General features: G+C 60.4%; 4 protein-coding genes across 4 annotated transcripts; 1 reads left to right on the top strand and 3 right to left on the bottom strand.

The window, feature by feature from the left end:
- Positions 1–178: 178 nt before the first annotated feature.
- On the bottom strand, positions 179–2,205 carry TRAVEDRAFT_55253 (uncharacterized protein; the record flags this gene model as incomplete). The annotated part of the gene is made up of 3 exons (XM_008034175.1): positions 179–1,073; positions 1,126–2,056; positions 2,109–2,205. The coding sequence occupies 3 exons, from the start codon at positions 2,203–2,205 to the stop codon at positions 179–181; spliced, it is 1,923 nt and encodes a 640-aa protein (XP_008032366.1).
- Positions 2,206–2,621: 416 nt separating this feature from the next.
- TRAVEDRAFT_68128 (uncharacterized protein) lies at positions 2,622–6,424 on the bottom strand. Its single transcript, XM_008034618.1, has 6 exons — positions 5,955–6,424; positions 5,764–5,904; positions 5,624–5,703; positions 5,211–5,566; positions 2,787–5,151; positions 2,622–2,721 (listed from the first exon to the last, which is right to left on the bottom strand). The coding sequence occupies exons 1-5, from the start codon at positions 6,161–6,163 to the stop codon at positions 4,225–4,227; spliced, it is 1,713 nt and encodes a 570-aa protein (XP_008032809.1). The 5' UTR covers positions 6,164–6,424; the 3' UTR covers positions 2,622–2,721; positions 2,787–4,224.
- Positions 6,425–8,548: 2,124 nt separating this feature from the next.
- On the bottom strand, positions 8,549–10,492 carry TRAVEDRAFT_68127 (uncharacterized protein). Its single transcript, XM_008034617.1, has 6 exons — positions 10,172–10,492; positions 10,100–10,110; positions 9,817–10,048; positions 9,270–9,761; positions 9,114–9,175; positions 8,549–8,966 (listed from the first exon to the last, which is right to left on the bottom strand). Exons 1-6 carry the CDS (start codon positions 10,241–10,243, stop codon positions 8,762–8,764), a joined length of 1,074 nt encoding a protein of 357 aa, XP_008032808.1. The 5' UTR covers positions 10,244–10,492; the 3' UTR covers positions 8,549–8,761.
- A 656-nt stretch (positions 10,493–11,148) lies between these two features.
- Positions 11,149–12,964, top strand: TRAVEDRAFT_110304 (uncharacterized protein; the record flags this gene model as incomplete). Its single annotated transcript, XM_008034616.1, has 6 exons — positions 11,149–11,560; positions 11,613–11,918; positions 11,980–12,197; positions 12,252–12,392; positions 12,457–12,563; positions 12,634–12,964. 6 exons carry the CDS (start codon positions 11,149–11,151, stop codon positions 12,962–12,964), a joined length of 1,515 nt encoding a protein of 504 aa, XP_008032807.1.
- Positions 12,965–14,547: the final 1,583 nt, after the last annotated feature.

The following is a 14,547-nucleotide window of genomic DNA, read 5'->3' as shown; positions in this document are numbered from 1 at the left end:
GCAGTGAGCGGCCACGTTCGCATCTTGGTGGCAGTGTTGTGGCACCTAGAATAACACTGACTGCATACACGCTCAGGGTAGTCGGACGTAGAACGCCGGGTAGGAAATCAATAGCCACCATACGAAAACAACGACAATACAGTACGCTACAAACAACATCGCGACACACCACGTAAGCTCACGACGTCGTGGTACCCGAAAGCCCCGCGTCAACCATCTCCGTAATCCAGCCCTGGAACGTCTCATGCCGCAGCCGCACGTCCTCCATCAGATACCGGATGCCAATGAACGCCTTCCTTCCCCTCCGCTCGCCCTCCATGTCGCTTGCTGTGCTCTTGTTGCGTTCCTCTTCTGCATCATCCTCCTCGTCCACAACGCCCGGGAACCCGAAGTGGTCCTCGTCTGCGCGGGGAGCAGCGTCTGCGGACGCGAACGATGCGCGGAAGAGGACACGCAGGCAGAGTAGCGCTGTGAGCGAGCTCGGCGGCGGGTCGACGTGTGGCCGCATGTATGTCACCCGTGTCGAGCGCGCCGGTGGTAAAGGGCGGGTCGTTGGCTCTGAGACGGGGTGTTGGTATCCCTGGGAGGGAAGGGTGATGGTGTCCGGCTGGGACGGGTGTTTGGGCGGAGGCTGCATGTCTGGTAGATGCGTGAGGACGTGTCCGCGCATCTGCGCCTTGGTGATGTCGGACTGGGCGCAGGTGGCCCACAGGCAGGGCATGTGGGCGCCTTCGAAGGGAGTGAGGTGCTGGTCGAGAACGTGCTCGTAGAGCTCCTCCGTCGACGCGAATGCCTCCGCGGAGCATTGCGAGCGATCCCATTGGCACTTGAACTGCGCACTAGCTGAATAGTCTTTCCGCCGGTCTACGCCACGCACGACGAATCGCTGGGGCGGACCGGGGAGAACCATCGCTTGTGCTTGGGGGAAGACGGTGTTGACATTCTTGATCACGTCAGACGCGACGAGCAAGGGATGTCGATCCTGGTAGGGCAAGAAGACATCCTTGTAGAGATTCCAAAAGTCCACTTGCGTCAACTCTCCGTCGGGCTTGGCTACGAACATGGTCTTCATCCTGAGACGCATACATTAGTCGCGAACTGGAGCGGAGGCGAAAGAGAGCTCACCATTCGTAGCATCTTTGAGGCTCTTGCATCGCAAGCAGCGTGTCGAGCTCCTCCTTCGTCAGCTCGTGGTCCTTGGCAGTATATGACTGGGCCGGAACGGTGTATGCGGGCATTCCGATTTCAAACGAGACATTCTCCTCCATTTGGTCAGCTAGAATGAGCGACACCAGAAGTCTCAAAGTGCCCGGCATTCGCGGATGCCGCAGGAATGCCTTGGTCATGGACGGATAGGACAGGTGCGCATACATGTAATTGAGCGCGGCGTCAATGAGGTCCTTGTCGAGGATAAGAGGAAGGACGTTCATGGCGGTCTCAAGTGCAGGGGCTTCCGCGTAGAGGTGAGGGGTGTTACTTGGGTTTGAGTACATGACAGTGAGAGCAGTCAACGCCGCGACGATCAAGGCGCGGTTCGACGAGAGCCCTGCGATCTGCTGAAGAGGCGCTATAGGGCTAGCCTTCGGGGAGGTATTCGGTGGAGGTAGGATGATGTTGTGGGCAATGGATTGGAGGATTTCGATGACATAGAGGAGGAACTCAGAGTTGGGGTCCGAGTCCGGCTTGAGGTCGTGCAACGAACAGAGGATGAGGTCTCGCGTTTTGGGATGGAGTGCAAGCTCTTCCGCGTTGGATGAATGCATAGCAGCATTGCGAAGGATGAAGAGCGACTCAATGGCATGTCTCCGTTTGCGCTCCTGCTGTGGAGAGACGGCGAAGACGCCAGAGTCGGCACTGAAGAGTTTTGCGCCCTGCTTGGTGTACCATTCGGGCCACTCGAAGAGGGCGTCTGTCAAGCCCGGGATAGCGATGAGCATGAATTGCTCATTCTGGCAAAGTCGGCAAAGACGGTCGAGCGCCCAAGCCACTTCCGAGTCGATCCCTGAGCGGAGGGAGAGAAGCATTCGGTTGTTGGGGGCGGCTTCGGTGTACCATCCTGCGCAGTACACTGAGTAAGCACTCTGGGCAATACCGGTCGGACTACTTACGTTCATAGTCATCCGTGAGGTTCGGCCGGGGATGGACGGGTGCAGGAGTTTGACGACGGTAGACGGCCGACTGGGCGGCTGTGGTGAGGGTGGACATTATACGTGGCGACTGCGACGCGCCAGTCGGAGTTCCTGCAGTACACGAGTGCGATTTCTATGGATGCAGAGGGAGTGGATGCAAGAGATGACGGAGAGACCAAGCAGGACGGGGTAGGAGGTGGACTCGGGTCGAAAGGATTCAGCGAAGACGCGTCGAACGCGTCGTGCACGTGCCCAAATTTCGCGTGGTCGGGCGCTCGTGTGGGCTGCCTCGCGCCACCTGCGCGGTTCTCTCGAGCAGCCACCGCGACGGTCAAGAGCGCGCGCCCGCTGCCCGAGCTTTGCTGACCAGCCCCCTCTCGCCAAGTTAGAAAGGAACTTACTCATGCAGGCTTCTTTGACTTCGAATGAAGTCATGTCTACGTTCGAGCTGGTACATAAGGGCAGCGGGCCTCCACGAAGATTACGGTAGGCCATCTCTCCGCCTCTTCCGACTCTGTCCCGTACACTTGCACGAAGCGACCCTATCGCTCTGCTCGTAACACCGCACAAAGCCGCTCAGGTCTTCATTGCAGTGAGTATCAACATCAATGTGTTCAAGTGCGTGCGCAGCTAATCCGCTAGTTGTCTGTTGGGTAGCAATTCATGTCGTTGAGCAATACCATGACCCCCCACCGCCCGCATGCTCTCGTGCAAGAGGACGTCCTCCATTACGTCTTCGAACATGCCTCTCATCCCCATGTACTGGCCCAATCCGCCGCAGTCTGCCGCGCCTGGACCATCCCCGCTCAGGCCGCCCTGTACAGGGAGCTCGAGTACTCTCCGTTGGCATGCCGTCCCCGAGAAGCTCTCCTCGCACGCACCTTGAGGACGCGTTCGCATCTTCTCCGCTTCATCCGTAGGCTCTGCCTAGTCACCGTATGGACCCATTCTCCCATCGCGGACCTCTGTGACTGGATCAAGCATATACCCGCCGACCACCTCCGGAATTTCTGCTGGAGATGGGAACGTGGGCACCCTCCTCCTTCCATCATAGAGTCTCCAGCTATCAGAGGGACGCATCACATCACGCTTCAGGGGCGTCTCTACTCGCTGAGCAGTATCCAGCCTGTTCTCGAGCTTCCCTATCTGCAATGTCTGTCACTCGAGCTCAAAGGGGACGAAAAGGGGTATCTGTCGGTAACCACCCGCCCAACCAAACTCAGGACTCTCCATCTCGTCGCACACGAAGGCTACTCGCCGGCGATGAACACACTCCTTTCCGCCGTGGGACCCCAGCTCGAGACCCTCCACCTCACCAGTCGATTAGGAGACGATCCCGAGCGGGATGCATTCCTCGTCTCCTGTGTCGCCGCACATTGCGCAGGTCTCACACGAGTCGAAATAAAGGCGATCGCCATGCCAAAGGCCCCCATCCCGATCGCAGACGAACTCGTCCAGCATTGTCGATCGCTCGAGCACCTCCACGCAGCGCCAGGCACCTTCACCCCTGGCCTCTTCCGCGTCATCCCCTCGACCCTCCGGGTACTCCGGCTTCCCATCATCCCCGAACATGATGATGAAGGTCTTCTGCTCGAATTCCTGGAGGATGCGCGAAGAAGCCGTGACGGTCTAGCGACCCTGGAGCTCGTCGTTGGCCCTGGTGACAAGGAACGATGGGAGCGCATTGAGGACGCGTGCCGCATGCGCGGCATAGCTTTCCGGCTTTGTGACGACTGACCGCTATCGGTGGTGGGAAGAGGGCAAGCTAGCCATGGTACGTCATACTGCAGAGGTTTACCGTATTCACCATGATGTGCCCTACGATACGACATTTCCCGTAGACGTATACCGCCGACCGTTGTCTGTCCACTTCTGCCCCTGCATGACGAGTTTCGTAGCCTGGGTTACTAATACAAGCACGTTTGGTCATTACCAACGGGTTGCCTGGCCCTCTACACGCAACAGAGACTTCAAATGTTGTCTATGATTGCTGACTTTTACTACACTAGACATTGTCCACATTTACTCGTACATCGACACCAGTAACAAATAATGTTCAAACACAGTCCAGCAAGAAAGCCCGAACCCACCTCGCTCATCCCAGAAACTCGTCCACACAGACCATCGCCTCCTTCCAGAACCGCTCCACCACACCCTCCTCAAACCCGTTGCTATCGTACCCCAGACTAATCCATAGCCGGCCCTTGAACGTGTACCCGAACAGAAGCATCGCGCCCTGGCGCTGGCGCGAGCCCGTCGTCAGCGTGTGCAGCTCCACGCCCGGGAACGCGGCGTGCCTGTACACGCCATCCAGATTGCCCAGCAGGCTCAGCCCGATAAGCGCCGCCGCGGACGACTTCGCGCGCACCGGGTACACGGATTCCTTCGGCACAGTGGGCACCGCGGGCGGCGCAGGGGGCACGTACGTGCCCGCCTCGCGCTCGTCGTCCTCCTTCGCCCACATGCGCGCACGCGCCCCGCGCTCCTGCGCCATCTCGTGCGTGCGCGACGCGACGAGCGGGCTCTTCGCCGCGCGCGTGCTCTGCTCCTTCGCCTGGCGCGCGCGCAGCCAGAACGACGCCTCCGTGGCCGCGGGGGTGGACGGGAGGAACCCGGGCAGGACGACGTTGAAGTACCCGATCGCGAGGTACCAGTACGAGTCGCGCGGCGCGGGCCGCGGGACGGAGAAGTACGGGCGGAGGTTGAGCGCGGAGTACATGAGCGTGGGCGCGACGCTCGCGCCGCCGCTTGTGCGCGCCCAGGCGACGTTGCAGACGGCGAAGAGCGCGGCGGAGATGGACACGCCGTGCGCCTTGCATTTCTTCAGGATCGCCTTCGTGCGCTCTTCCGGGACGGACACGGTGGGCACGACGGTGTGGCGCTCGGGGTGCTTGCGCCGGGGGAAGACCTGGCCGCCGATGAGCCGCTGCTGCGAGAGCTGGAAGTCGACCTGGGCGGCTGCCCGGCGGAACCTCGAAGATGGAAGGGGCATGTTATCTTCGAGCGCGGGGGGAAGCACGGACTGCGATCGCGGCGTTAGGATGCCGCAGCTGCGCTCTACAGCAGGAATGGATAACTCACTTCCTCAGGGGCGGTGGCCCACCGGGTGCGCCATTCCTCTTGCAGCAGGTCGCGCAGCTCGTCGTCAGACTTCGCGCCACCGAGTAACCCGAAGAAGTCGTTCGCAAATTGGTGCAGCGCCATGCCGTCGCCGAGGAAGTGCATCGCGCAGATGAGCAGCTCGTACTCGCGCTTAGGCTCGATCGCGGCCTCGTTCGCGGACGCCGAATCAGCTTCGAGTGTCAGGCTCGGGGGCGAGGGCGTGCGGGGCGGGGTAGGCATAAGCTCTGGAGAGCTCTGGGGCTCTGACAGAATGAGGTATGACAGCCTAGAGTTTGAGAGCGTGCGCGGGCCGTTCAGATAGGTGTCAATCAGCTCTGAACGGGCACGGCGATGTCAGCGCGCAGATAAAACGGAGGAGGCTATGTACAAACCATCCTTCGTCTGGGCCCGATACTCAAGGTTGGCGTCCGCGTCGGAATAGGCAGCCTCTGCGGACGAGGGAGCATCATAGCTGCCGGGTGGACGGCGCAGTTAGAGGGCGCCCACACGGAGAAACACAAACAGTACGTACATGAACCTTACGTCGTCATAGTCGCGCAGCTCCGCTCGGGCGCAAAGGAGGGGATGGCGGAGTCGGAGGATAGCCCACGCGGTGCACACTCGGGAACGCCGAGCGACACGCTCAGGCGCTTTGAAGCCGAGATGCAAATACCTGTACGTGTGATCAGTCGAGGTTGGATAGATTGAACGCACAATACTCACATGTCATTCACGCCCGTCTGTCTAGAAGGCAGGAAGTAGGAGAGCTCGGTATCGCCCATTTTACGCTCGTAACGGTGCTTGCGCGACGGCCCGGCAGCGACGTCGCTCACGTCCGACCGAGAGTCGTCGGCATTGGACTTGTCCCACACATCCTCCGGAAAGTCGGTCACAGACGTGGGTGGGGTGAGCAGTGCAGCGTTGTCGGACATATTGACACTGGTAGGCGAGCACGACGGAGAGCGATCACGGCGTTCGTGCGCTCAGACAGCGCGGTATAAAAGCCCAGACAGGCGTCGGGGGTGGAAGGCGGCAGCGGCGCGAGGGTGGGGCGGCAGGGAGGGACAGACGCGATACATACGGCCGCACAAAGGCCATGCATTTATGGCACCTGGTGCGGTCGACGACGCACGACGTGCGAGGGCAGTGGCATGCTGGCGCGGGCCTGACGCGTGAATGTGTGGCCAATAAACGGACGAATATGGCTTCGAGGCCGCGCTCGACCGGGGACGGAGAGAGGTTGACAGGACGGGGCATCTCAGATCCCGCAGATGGATGCGATGTGCCGTCCACGCCGCCCCGTGGAGCAGGGCGCCGTTCTGCCGGAAGAAGGCGTCCGCGGGAGAGCCCTCTTCTGGAGTCGTCGATAATCACTGCGCGGCCGGCCAAGGGACAGATCCCTCGAATATCGGAGGAGGTGCGGGGCGAAGTGCGAGCGCCATGTGGGTGCGCGGTGTCACGCTTCAGCCGCGTGGGGTTAGGGTTTAAGCATCGCACGCCCGGGCGTGACATCGGCGACAACCCTTTCTGTTCTTCCACAAACAACGGGTGCATCGTTCAGGTCTCTCAACTCTCTCGGACCCGAAAACATGGCACCGGCACGATCCCCCTGGAGAGGCTCCACTGCAGCAATGTGGCTAACGCGTCGTCCCTGTTTAGGGTACATCGGCACCGCGCGAACGATCGAACGAGCACATCGTCATGAACCGTAGCGACACCAATCGGAAACACCCTCGTCGGCGGCCTCCAAGGGGCACACAACGCGCGAGCTCGTGGACGCGCTCCACTCGTAGGTACCGTCGGTGGGCAAGCAAGATGGATAGACAACAACGCACGCTCGTCACTCAACATCAGAGGTAGCGAGGGGTGCCCAGGGGCGTCGTCACACCTCTACCTCCCCGGGAGATCGTTCGACGTTATACCTCTGCCTCGGGAACGTGTTACGTCGGAGACTAACTCCTTCCGGACCCTCCGTCGTCTTCAGATCCTCCACAAGCTTGTCAGCTTCAGCACCCGAACGCCGTTCTCGCGCAAGATCCTGTACAACAAGGTGAGGCACCCTATACGGCTCCACGCACAGAATCCACTCAACGGTTCTCTCGCCCGAAAACACCTGCAGATACATTGCACTAACAGTCAGACGTACGTGATACGGTCCGCATCCACGAGGCGTGCGCCCGCCCCAACTGCCAAAAATACGGCCGTCGTGGCGCGCGCGTGCGACGGCGCGGCCTGCCCTTGCACCGCCCGCCGTCCGATTGAGCAATGCTCAACCGCGTCGCTTCGACGTTTTTGAGGGCGTGCTACGCCGCACGCGTAATACGCAGGGGAACGACCCCGCCCCACTTGTGGCGCTGCTACGTACGGAGACGGCTAGGTGAGCCAAATCAAGCGTCCGAGGGCGTTAGGAGACGCGGCAGGCGTGACTGTGTATGACGGCACACGAGTATCGGCACACCAGTGGCCGCACGGGGACGGCTTCGCGCGACCGCGTCCCAGTCCGCCACCTCCGTCAATGGCAATGGCGATGGGCCCGCGGCCGCGGGCGACGCGCCAGGCCAGTTCTTTCTGGCACGCTCTTCCGAGCCCATCGGAATCAGAACCAGAACCGTGCTATGGCGCGCGCACGCCGCGCTCACGCACGGACTCGGAGAAAAATGCGACGCGCCTGGGCCTGGGATCGGGCGTGAGTCTAGTCGCCTCGTCCCGCGGGCCCCATGATGCATCGAACGCTGCAGACCGCGCGCGGAAAGAGAAGCGGGACGTTTAGGACAGGCGGATGCCTCGCTAAGGCGTGCGTGATGCCTGCGCGGGGCTTCCCCGGGGCGTCCGCATCTGTTCGCGACGACATATGTATGTACAGACGGCGTCTTGCGCGCATTCCAGCAAGGCACGTACTCAATGGGCACTTTGCTGATCAATTATCGCATGGACGTACGTCGGCGCAGAGGACGCTAAACTCTGCTAAACTTCCCATGGGCATGGGAATGCCTCGCGTTACGGAAGTGCGCTGCGCACAGCCGCCACGAGCGTCCGAGGAGCAGACAGGTCTAGAAGGCGGCGTACGGCCATTCCATCGCCCTCCTCGAGCGCAACTGGGCACTCGCGTCCCGGGCGAGCGGAGGGCGCAAAAGGTACGAGCGCGCCAAGCACCTGGTGGCAGGCAATGAACTCTAGTGCAGCCCATGATGCCACAAGTCGGTCCGAGGAATCCCAGAGCAGACGGGGTCGGGCCGCATACGGGGGCGAAAGCGGGCTAGAGTACATGCTGAACGAGCAAAGTCCGGTATATCCGTGCACCCTGTAAGGAATTTCGTGGTATGTATTCATTGTTTTGGGCGGTCGTCTAGGTAGTACAGTTCGTCAAAGTGTCGTGCCAAACATCAATACAAGCGTCCGTGGGCGCGACCGCTGTCGCAGCGAAGTCGCCCCCATCACCTCGGTGTCGGGTAATGGCCAACAAGGTTGCCAGAGCCGCAGCCACCGGACAGCGCTAGGATATCCTGAGAATCGGGCGGCGTGTGCGGCCGCTACGCGGCCTGCCGCCTCTTCTCGTCCTGCCAATCGTGGACCTCGCCCTCGATCTCGTCGAGCTGTATGCCAGCGCTCGCCTCGACGTCGTCCTTCGGGATCGCGGGCGCCGCGCGTGCCGGGGCTGGTGCGGCCTCGACGGACTTGACCCATGTGTAGTACATCGTCCCGACGGCGATTACGAGGATAGAGATGGCGCGATTCCTATGCATAGCGCAATGTGATTAGCGGGCGCCCTGGCGAATGACATAGAACAGCGCCAATCCGAAAGTGATTAGGGAGTTAGAGGGCGGGGAGAAGTGCGAAGCAAGGCACAGCACATGGAAAGCATATCAGTAATAGAGCACTCACGCAGTGAACAAGTCGTGGAAGAGCCAGACGCCGAGGAGGGTTTGGATGGCGGAGCGGGCGGCCTGGGATATCATAGATATGTCGGTGACAGAAGGATGGTATCAGGAGGCGACGTCAGACCCTGCGCTCGTAGAGGGGACGAAACAGGGAACTTACGCTAGAGAACATATGGGTGACTGGGCTCGTAACCTTGATGCTGAGCAGCCCGGCGACACATAGCAGGAAGCCGAAGACACCCGTCACGATGCTGCCCCACACGAACACCTCGGCGTTCCATTCCGGGGTGCGGATGAGCTGCGAGAGGCTCGAGAGCTCGCCCTGGAGGAGGATGAACGGTCCGAGAAGGAGCGCAGAGCCAAGGTTCTGCCAGTACGCAAGCTGGATCGTAGAGTTTCCGGCGTACGGAAGCGAGTACTTGATGAGGACGGCGTGTATCGCGATGAAGAGCGACGATAGGACGCCGTATGCGATGGAAAGGCGGCTGGGGGCCTCATGCCAGCGATCGGTAGACGCAGAGCTCGGTGCTACGCCGATGAAGAATCCGGCGGTGACGATCGCTGCCGCGAAGAGGACCCTCATAGAAGGGAGGGAGCGACCATGAATAGACGACACGATGATTGTGAGGGGTAGAACCATCCCTCTAGCGATCTATGGGCGACGTATGAGCGAAAGGGTAGTCACCGCATGGTCATCGTAACGTTACCTGGAAGAAAGAGGCGTCGACGCCGCGAAGGCATAGGATGTTGAACACGAGGCCCACGACGTTGACGATGGTCACTGGCGCCAGCTTTTTGGCCGTCTTCAGCTCAAGCTTTGGAATCTCGACACGCTTCGTGATGAAGGCGGCCCCATGGAGGAGCACTACCGCGAGCGTAAGCTGGATGAGCAGGAAGAAAAGCGGCAGGTCCGGGGAGGAGTTCAAGACAGCTTTGTTGCTGTTAGGTGTGTTAGAACGGCATCGCAATGCAACACTTGAGTGTTCTTACACAAAGACCATCTGTAGAACGTAGTTAGCATAGACGCCAAGAGATGATACTGGTCGGCTACAAATGACGTACGACAAGAGCAGCACCCATGTAGAAGCTAACTACGCCGGCGACCTGCCAAGTCTGAGGTGCGTCGTGATTCATGCTGGGCAACTGAAAGGATGGCGGAGCCTGGGGGCGGACGGGGTATGGGCTTGGTCGAAGGACAAGTGCAGCACGAACGCGGGCGTACTTCAAGATCAGCCACAGCGAGGAGAGAACCGACTGATGGGCGTATTAAGGGACGGTGGCCACACGGTGCGGATAGACAGGGCGTAACAGCCGGCGGACGACCTGGAAGAATGGTGGCTGCGAGCCCCTTGTCGGCAAGGATGCGGAGATGGATCTGGCGGGTAGTAACGGGGCAGAAATCGGGGACTCCGAGGGGAGGGGAGCGAGGGAAGGCTACGTATATTCAGGGCATACGGGAATAGAATATGTTCGCCGCACGCGTTCTGCGGGTGCATCGATGGACGCTGCAGGGCATCTGACACACAGCGTGGCGCTGGGTGTGTAGATGGCGCGATCCTGGGAGACGGCGAGCGGTGCGCCGCAGGAGGACGGCATGGACTGGACAGCGCTCATGCTGCGGCCGAAGCGGAGGAGGGCGTTGCAAACCAAGCACGCCGCCGCAGATTCACCGTCCGGCGCGCGTGACGATCGAGGACCAATGTGACCGTATGTCTGCCGGATCGGGACAAGGCCGTGACAGGGCATCTGAGATCTGGGCGATCGACAGGGGAAGACGCGCGTGAGTGCGAGGAAGTCGGGCGGTGTGGTCTCCTTCACGGACCACGCCCGGCGGACAGATGGCCTCGCGCTCCTGGTCGCGCGGCATGCAACGGATTTCCCGCTCTGCCCCCCTCGCCTCCCTATTATTCGCCCGTCTCCATCCAGACTGACTTCTCTTCCCAGCAGTCTTCCCCCCGTCTCCTCACTCCCGCAAACTCATCATGCCTGTGAGCGGGAAGCCCGCCGCTGCCTTCACCCATGGCAGATCCCAGTCCAGCATGCCGCTGCTCCCCTACGCCGACTCCACCCCGCCCTCGTCCCCCGCATCCCGCTCGTTCAACCCCCGGTACATGCCCTACTTCGCGCACAAGCGTCGTCTGTTTGTCACCGCCTGCCTGTCCCTCGCCGTGATTGCTCTAGTGTCTTTCTCTTTCACTACTCTCGGAACACATGAGGGGTCTCTCGCGGTACCCGTATCCGAGCACTCTCAGCCGTCCTTGGACGTCGATCTTTCGCTCCCGGTCTCCCATGACCAGCCTCCAGAACCGGCCGCGGAGCCTGAGCCACTGGAGGAAGAGGAAGAGACGCCTGAGTACTCCCCGCTCGTACTTGGCGCCCCTACCCAGAGCTTCCGGGATAACCTGCGAAACGACACCAAGTACATCACCTCTTGGATATCTGCGGGATGGAGTGAGCCACCGTCCTACTCCCCGACGCGACCTTGTACTCACCTTTCGTGCAGCAAACGATATTATGACGTACGCGAACCTCATATACCTCGGCCAGATTACGGACCGCGTGCCGGTCGTCGGCATGTTCACGCCCTCTCACATCGGCGGCGACGTGCCCCCAATCATGTTCGGGGAGGTTTTCGACGTGCCGCGATTCAACGAGGAATCCGGCATCCAAATCGTCGAGTGGTACGAGGTAAAAGATCCCGAGAGCCAAGTGGTCGACGACCTCGGCTGCTGGAACGTCTGGGAGGCCGTCCAATATAACGAACACCACCCACGAGGCAGCGTGGTGCCAGAGCAGTGGCTCAAGCTCGGTGAGGGCGTCCGTTGGAGCCGCGATTCTATGCCCGGCTCACTCCGACTTCAATCCGGCAGACATCTCGTATACGAAGGCGCCCGGCTGGATAAAGCAGATCCCGGATTACCAGCACGACCTGTGCAGCACCTTCTGGTCGCTGGCGCGCCTCAGTTTCCCAGAGGAACGCGCCAAGAACATCGGGAACCCCCTGCCCTCCCCGGTGCACAACGCGACTCTGGACCCGGACGAGCATATGCTCTGCTTCGATTACCTGTACTACGCGTGTGCCCAGCAGGTAGGCTCTCCGCAGTCTCTTCTGTGACATCGTTCTGACAATTCGGGTCTTCAGTCTACCGACTTGGAGCACGACTATGCGCCGACTTGGAGAAACGTCCTGCGTCACCTGCATTGGACGGAGCGCATCGAGACGGTCGCCGGACTCTTCGTGCGCCAAGTATTCGATTTGCCTCCAGAAGCCGAATTGCCGCCGGTCAGTCTGTCTCCCGCCTGCCGGTGCAATATGAAGGTTCTGACCGTTACTCTCCCGGATGCAGTACATCGCCATCCACGTGCGCCACGGCGACTTCGCGAACTGGTGCTGGGCGGCGGAGAAGCCCGAGGACTGCTTCGCGCCGCTCCCCGTCATCGCGCGCCGCGTCAGGTAAGCGTCCTCCCCAGATATTCACGCACCCCTTACCCCAGATCTTAAAGTTACTGACCGGCATTCCCAGGGAAGTGCAGGAAGAGCTGCTGGCACGCAAGGGGCTCGACATCCCGATGACGCGCGTGATCATCACGAGCGACGAGAAGGACCCCGCGTGGTGGGAGGAGGTGCGCGCGCTCGGGTGGCGCACGCTCGACCACGAGGCGGCAGGCACGGCGGAGGCGTTCGGGCGGTGGTACCCCGTCATCCTCGACGCGGCGATCCAGTCTGGGGCGCACGGGTTCGTGGGCACGGACCGCTCGACGTACTCGATCGTGTCGCGCAGACGGGTCGAGAGCTGGCACGACGGCGCGACGCGCATGGTGCTGTGGGGGTACAAGGGCGCGGACGACCATTAATGATTTGTTACTGACGTTATGATGATGATGTGTGCGGGGGAGGATGGGGGAGGAGGTTCTTGGCGACCTAGACGTGTACGAGATGTATACGCGGACGATGACTGCATTTATAGTACATTTATTTTGTAAAAGTATACCACGTTGTTGTGCTGGCCTGTCTTTAGGCTGTACACCAACGATGAGAATGCGAACGTTCTCTTTCTCTTTCTCGTCTCGAGCTCGGCGCCAAATGGTTGCTTTGCCGCAGTGGGCGCCTGCCCAAAGTTGCCCAATGCAAGTTGTTGTTGAGAATCCCTTGGCTTTCTACGACTCGATCGGAGCTCTACGTATTGGCCGCAGCGAGATCGCACGTCTACGTAGAGTACTTGAGGTGAGTCACGATACAATCATGCCTCCTGAAATAGACGTGACAGTCCAACGGTTAACGGGCCTTTTTGAACAAGGCACAGTATCCGCGTAATGCACGCGTTTTCCGGGCCATCTCGAAAATGTCGAGCGAGGCTGCTGTGGGCCAAATTTGTCAACTGTACGAGAGCATTTTGAAGCGATTGGGAAGACGGTGCCCACTCGATGGCCACGTCGTCCAATCGACAACCTCTTGCCAGCCATTGGAACTCACCTGAGAGACACATTGGGGTAATCGTCGAAACCACCGACGCCGCGGAGATCCGTCACAGGATGCTGCCAGACATGGACCGAAGAGAGGTGTGTACAAACACGCTCGTTTTGCGTCTCTTCGCCACTGAGAAAGGCTATACACTTGTCCTTTTTGGATAGACGCGAGACCTTCAGAAAGTGACTACGCTCTCAGTACGGACGTGTTCGCTCGTCTGCGGCCTTGAGGTGCTGTCACCGATTCCGAAGCGTGCACTGTTCCCAGGCACGCGTGCGTGCGCAACCTGCCTACACTGTCGCGCTCTTCGGTTGCTGATATCGTGATTCCTCCTTCTAGTGTAAGGCCCGTGCACTGGTGTCACGCACGAGCGCGCAAGGCTGGCCGTCAATACACCTCAGCCTCCAGGACTCCTCCCATCCCACCACCCACTCTCCGGCGACATGGATGCCTGTCGCCGACTCCCGCTGCTTCCCCTAGAAGTCTACACAGAGGCGTTCACCTACTTGTTCAGCTTCGAAGGAGGTTTAGGCCTTAGGACTCTATTCAGCCTCTTGGCCACCAGCCGCTACATCCGCGCCGCCGCCTTACCCAACGTCATTTGGAGGCCGTACTACGAGGCGCGCTACTCGCACTCTACCTCAGAGCGCGATACGTGGCGGCGCGCGTACTACGGCGGCAACTATCGATTGCAGTACATCGCGCGGCGCGTCCGGGACAAACAGGCGCTGCGCCTCCTCGATGGCATCCGCACACACGCAGCGGGGCGCGGCGCACTGGCGCGCAAACTAGCCAAGAGGTACTCGTGGGATGTATGGGACGTCCTCCGCCACGAGAGGGAGCTCCCGGTCCCAGATTACTTCCGCCACAGCCGTGAAACGTTGGTCCCTGCTGCACCGAATGCATTCTCGCGAGGGTACTGGGCGGGTGTTGCGCAAGGAATCATCGCGCGCTATTGGGCGGTGAAAAT

Source organism: Trametes versicolor (assembly GCF_000271585.1).
Source record: "Trametes versicolor FP-101664 SS1 unplaced genomic scaffold TRAVEscaffold_1, whole genome shotgun sequence".
Lineage (NCBI taxonomy): Eukaryota > Fungi > Basidiomycota > Agaricomycetes > Polyporales > Polyporaceae > Trametes > Trametes versicolor.
This window is presented reverse-complemented; position numbering and strand designations above follow the sequence as displayed.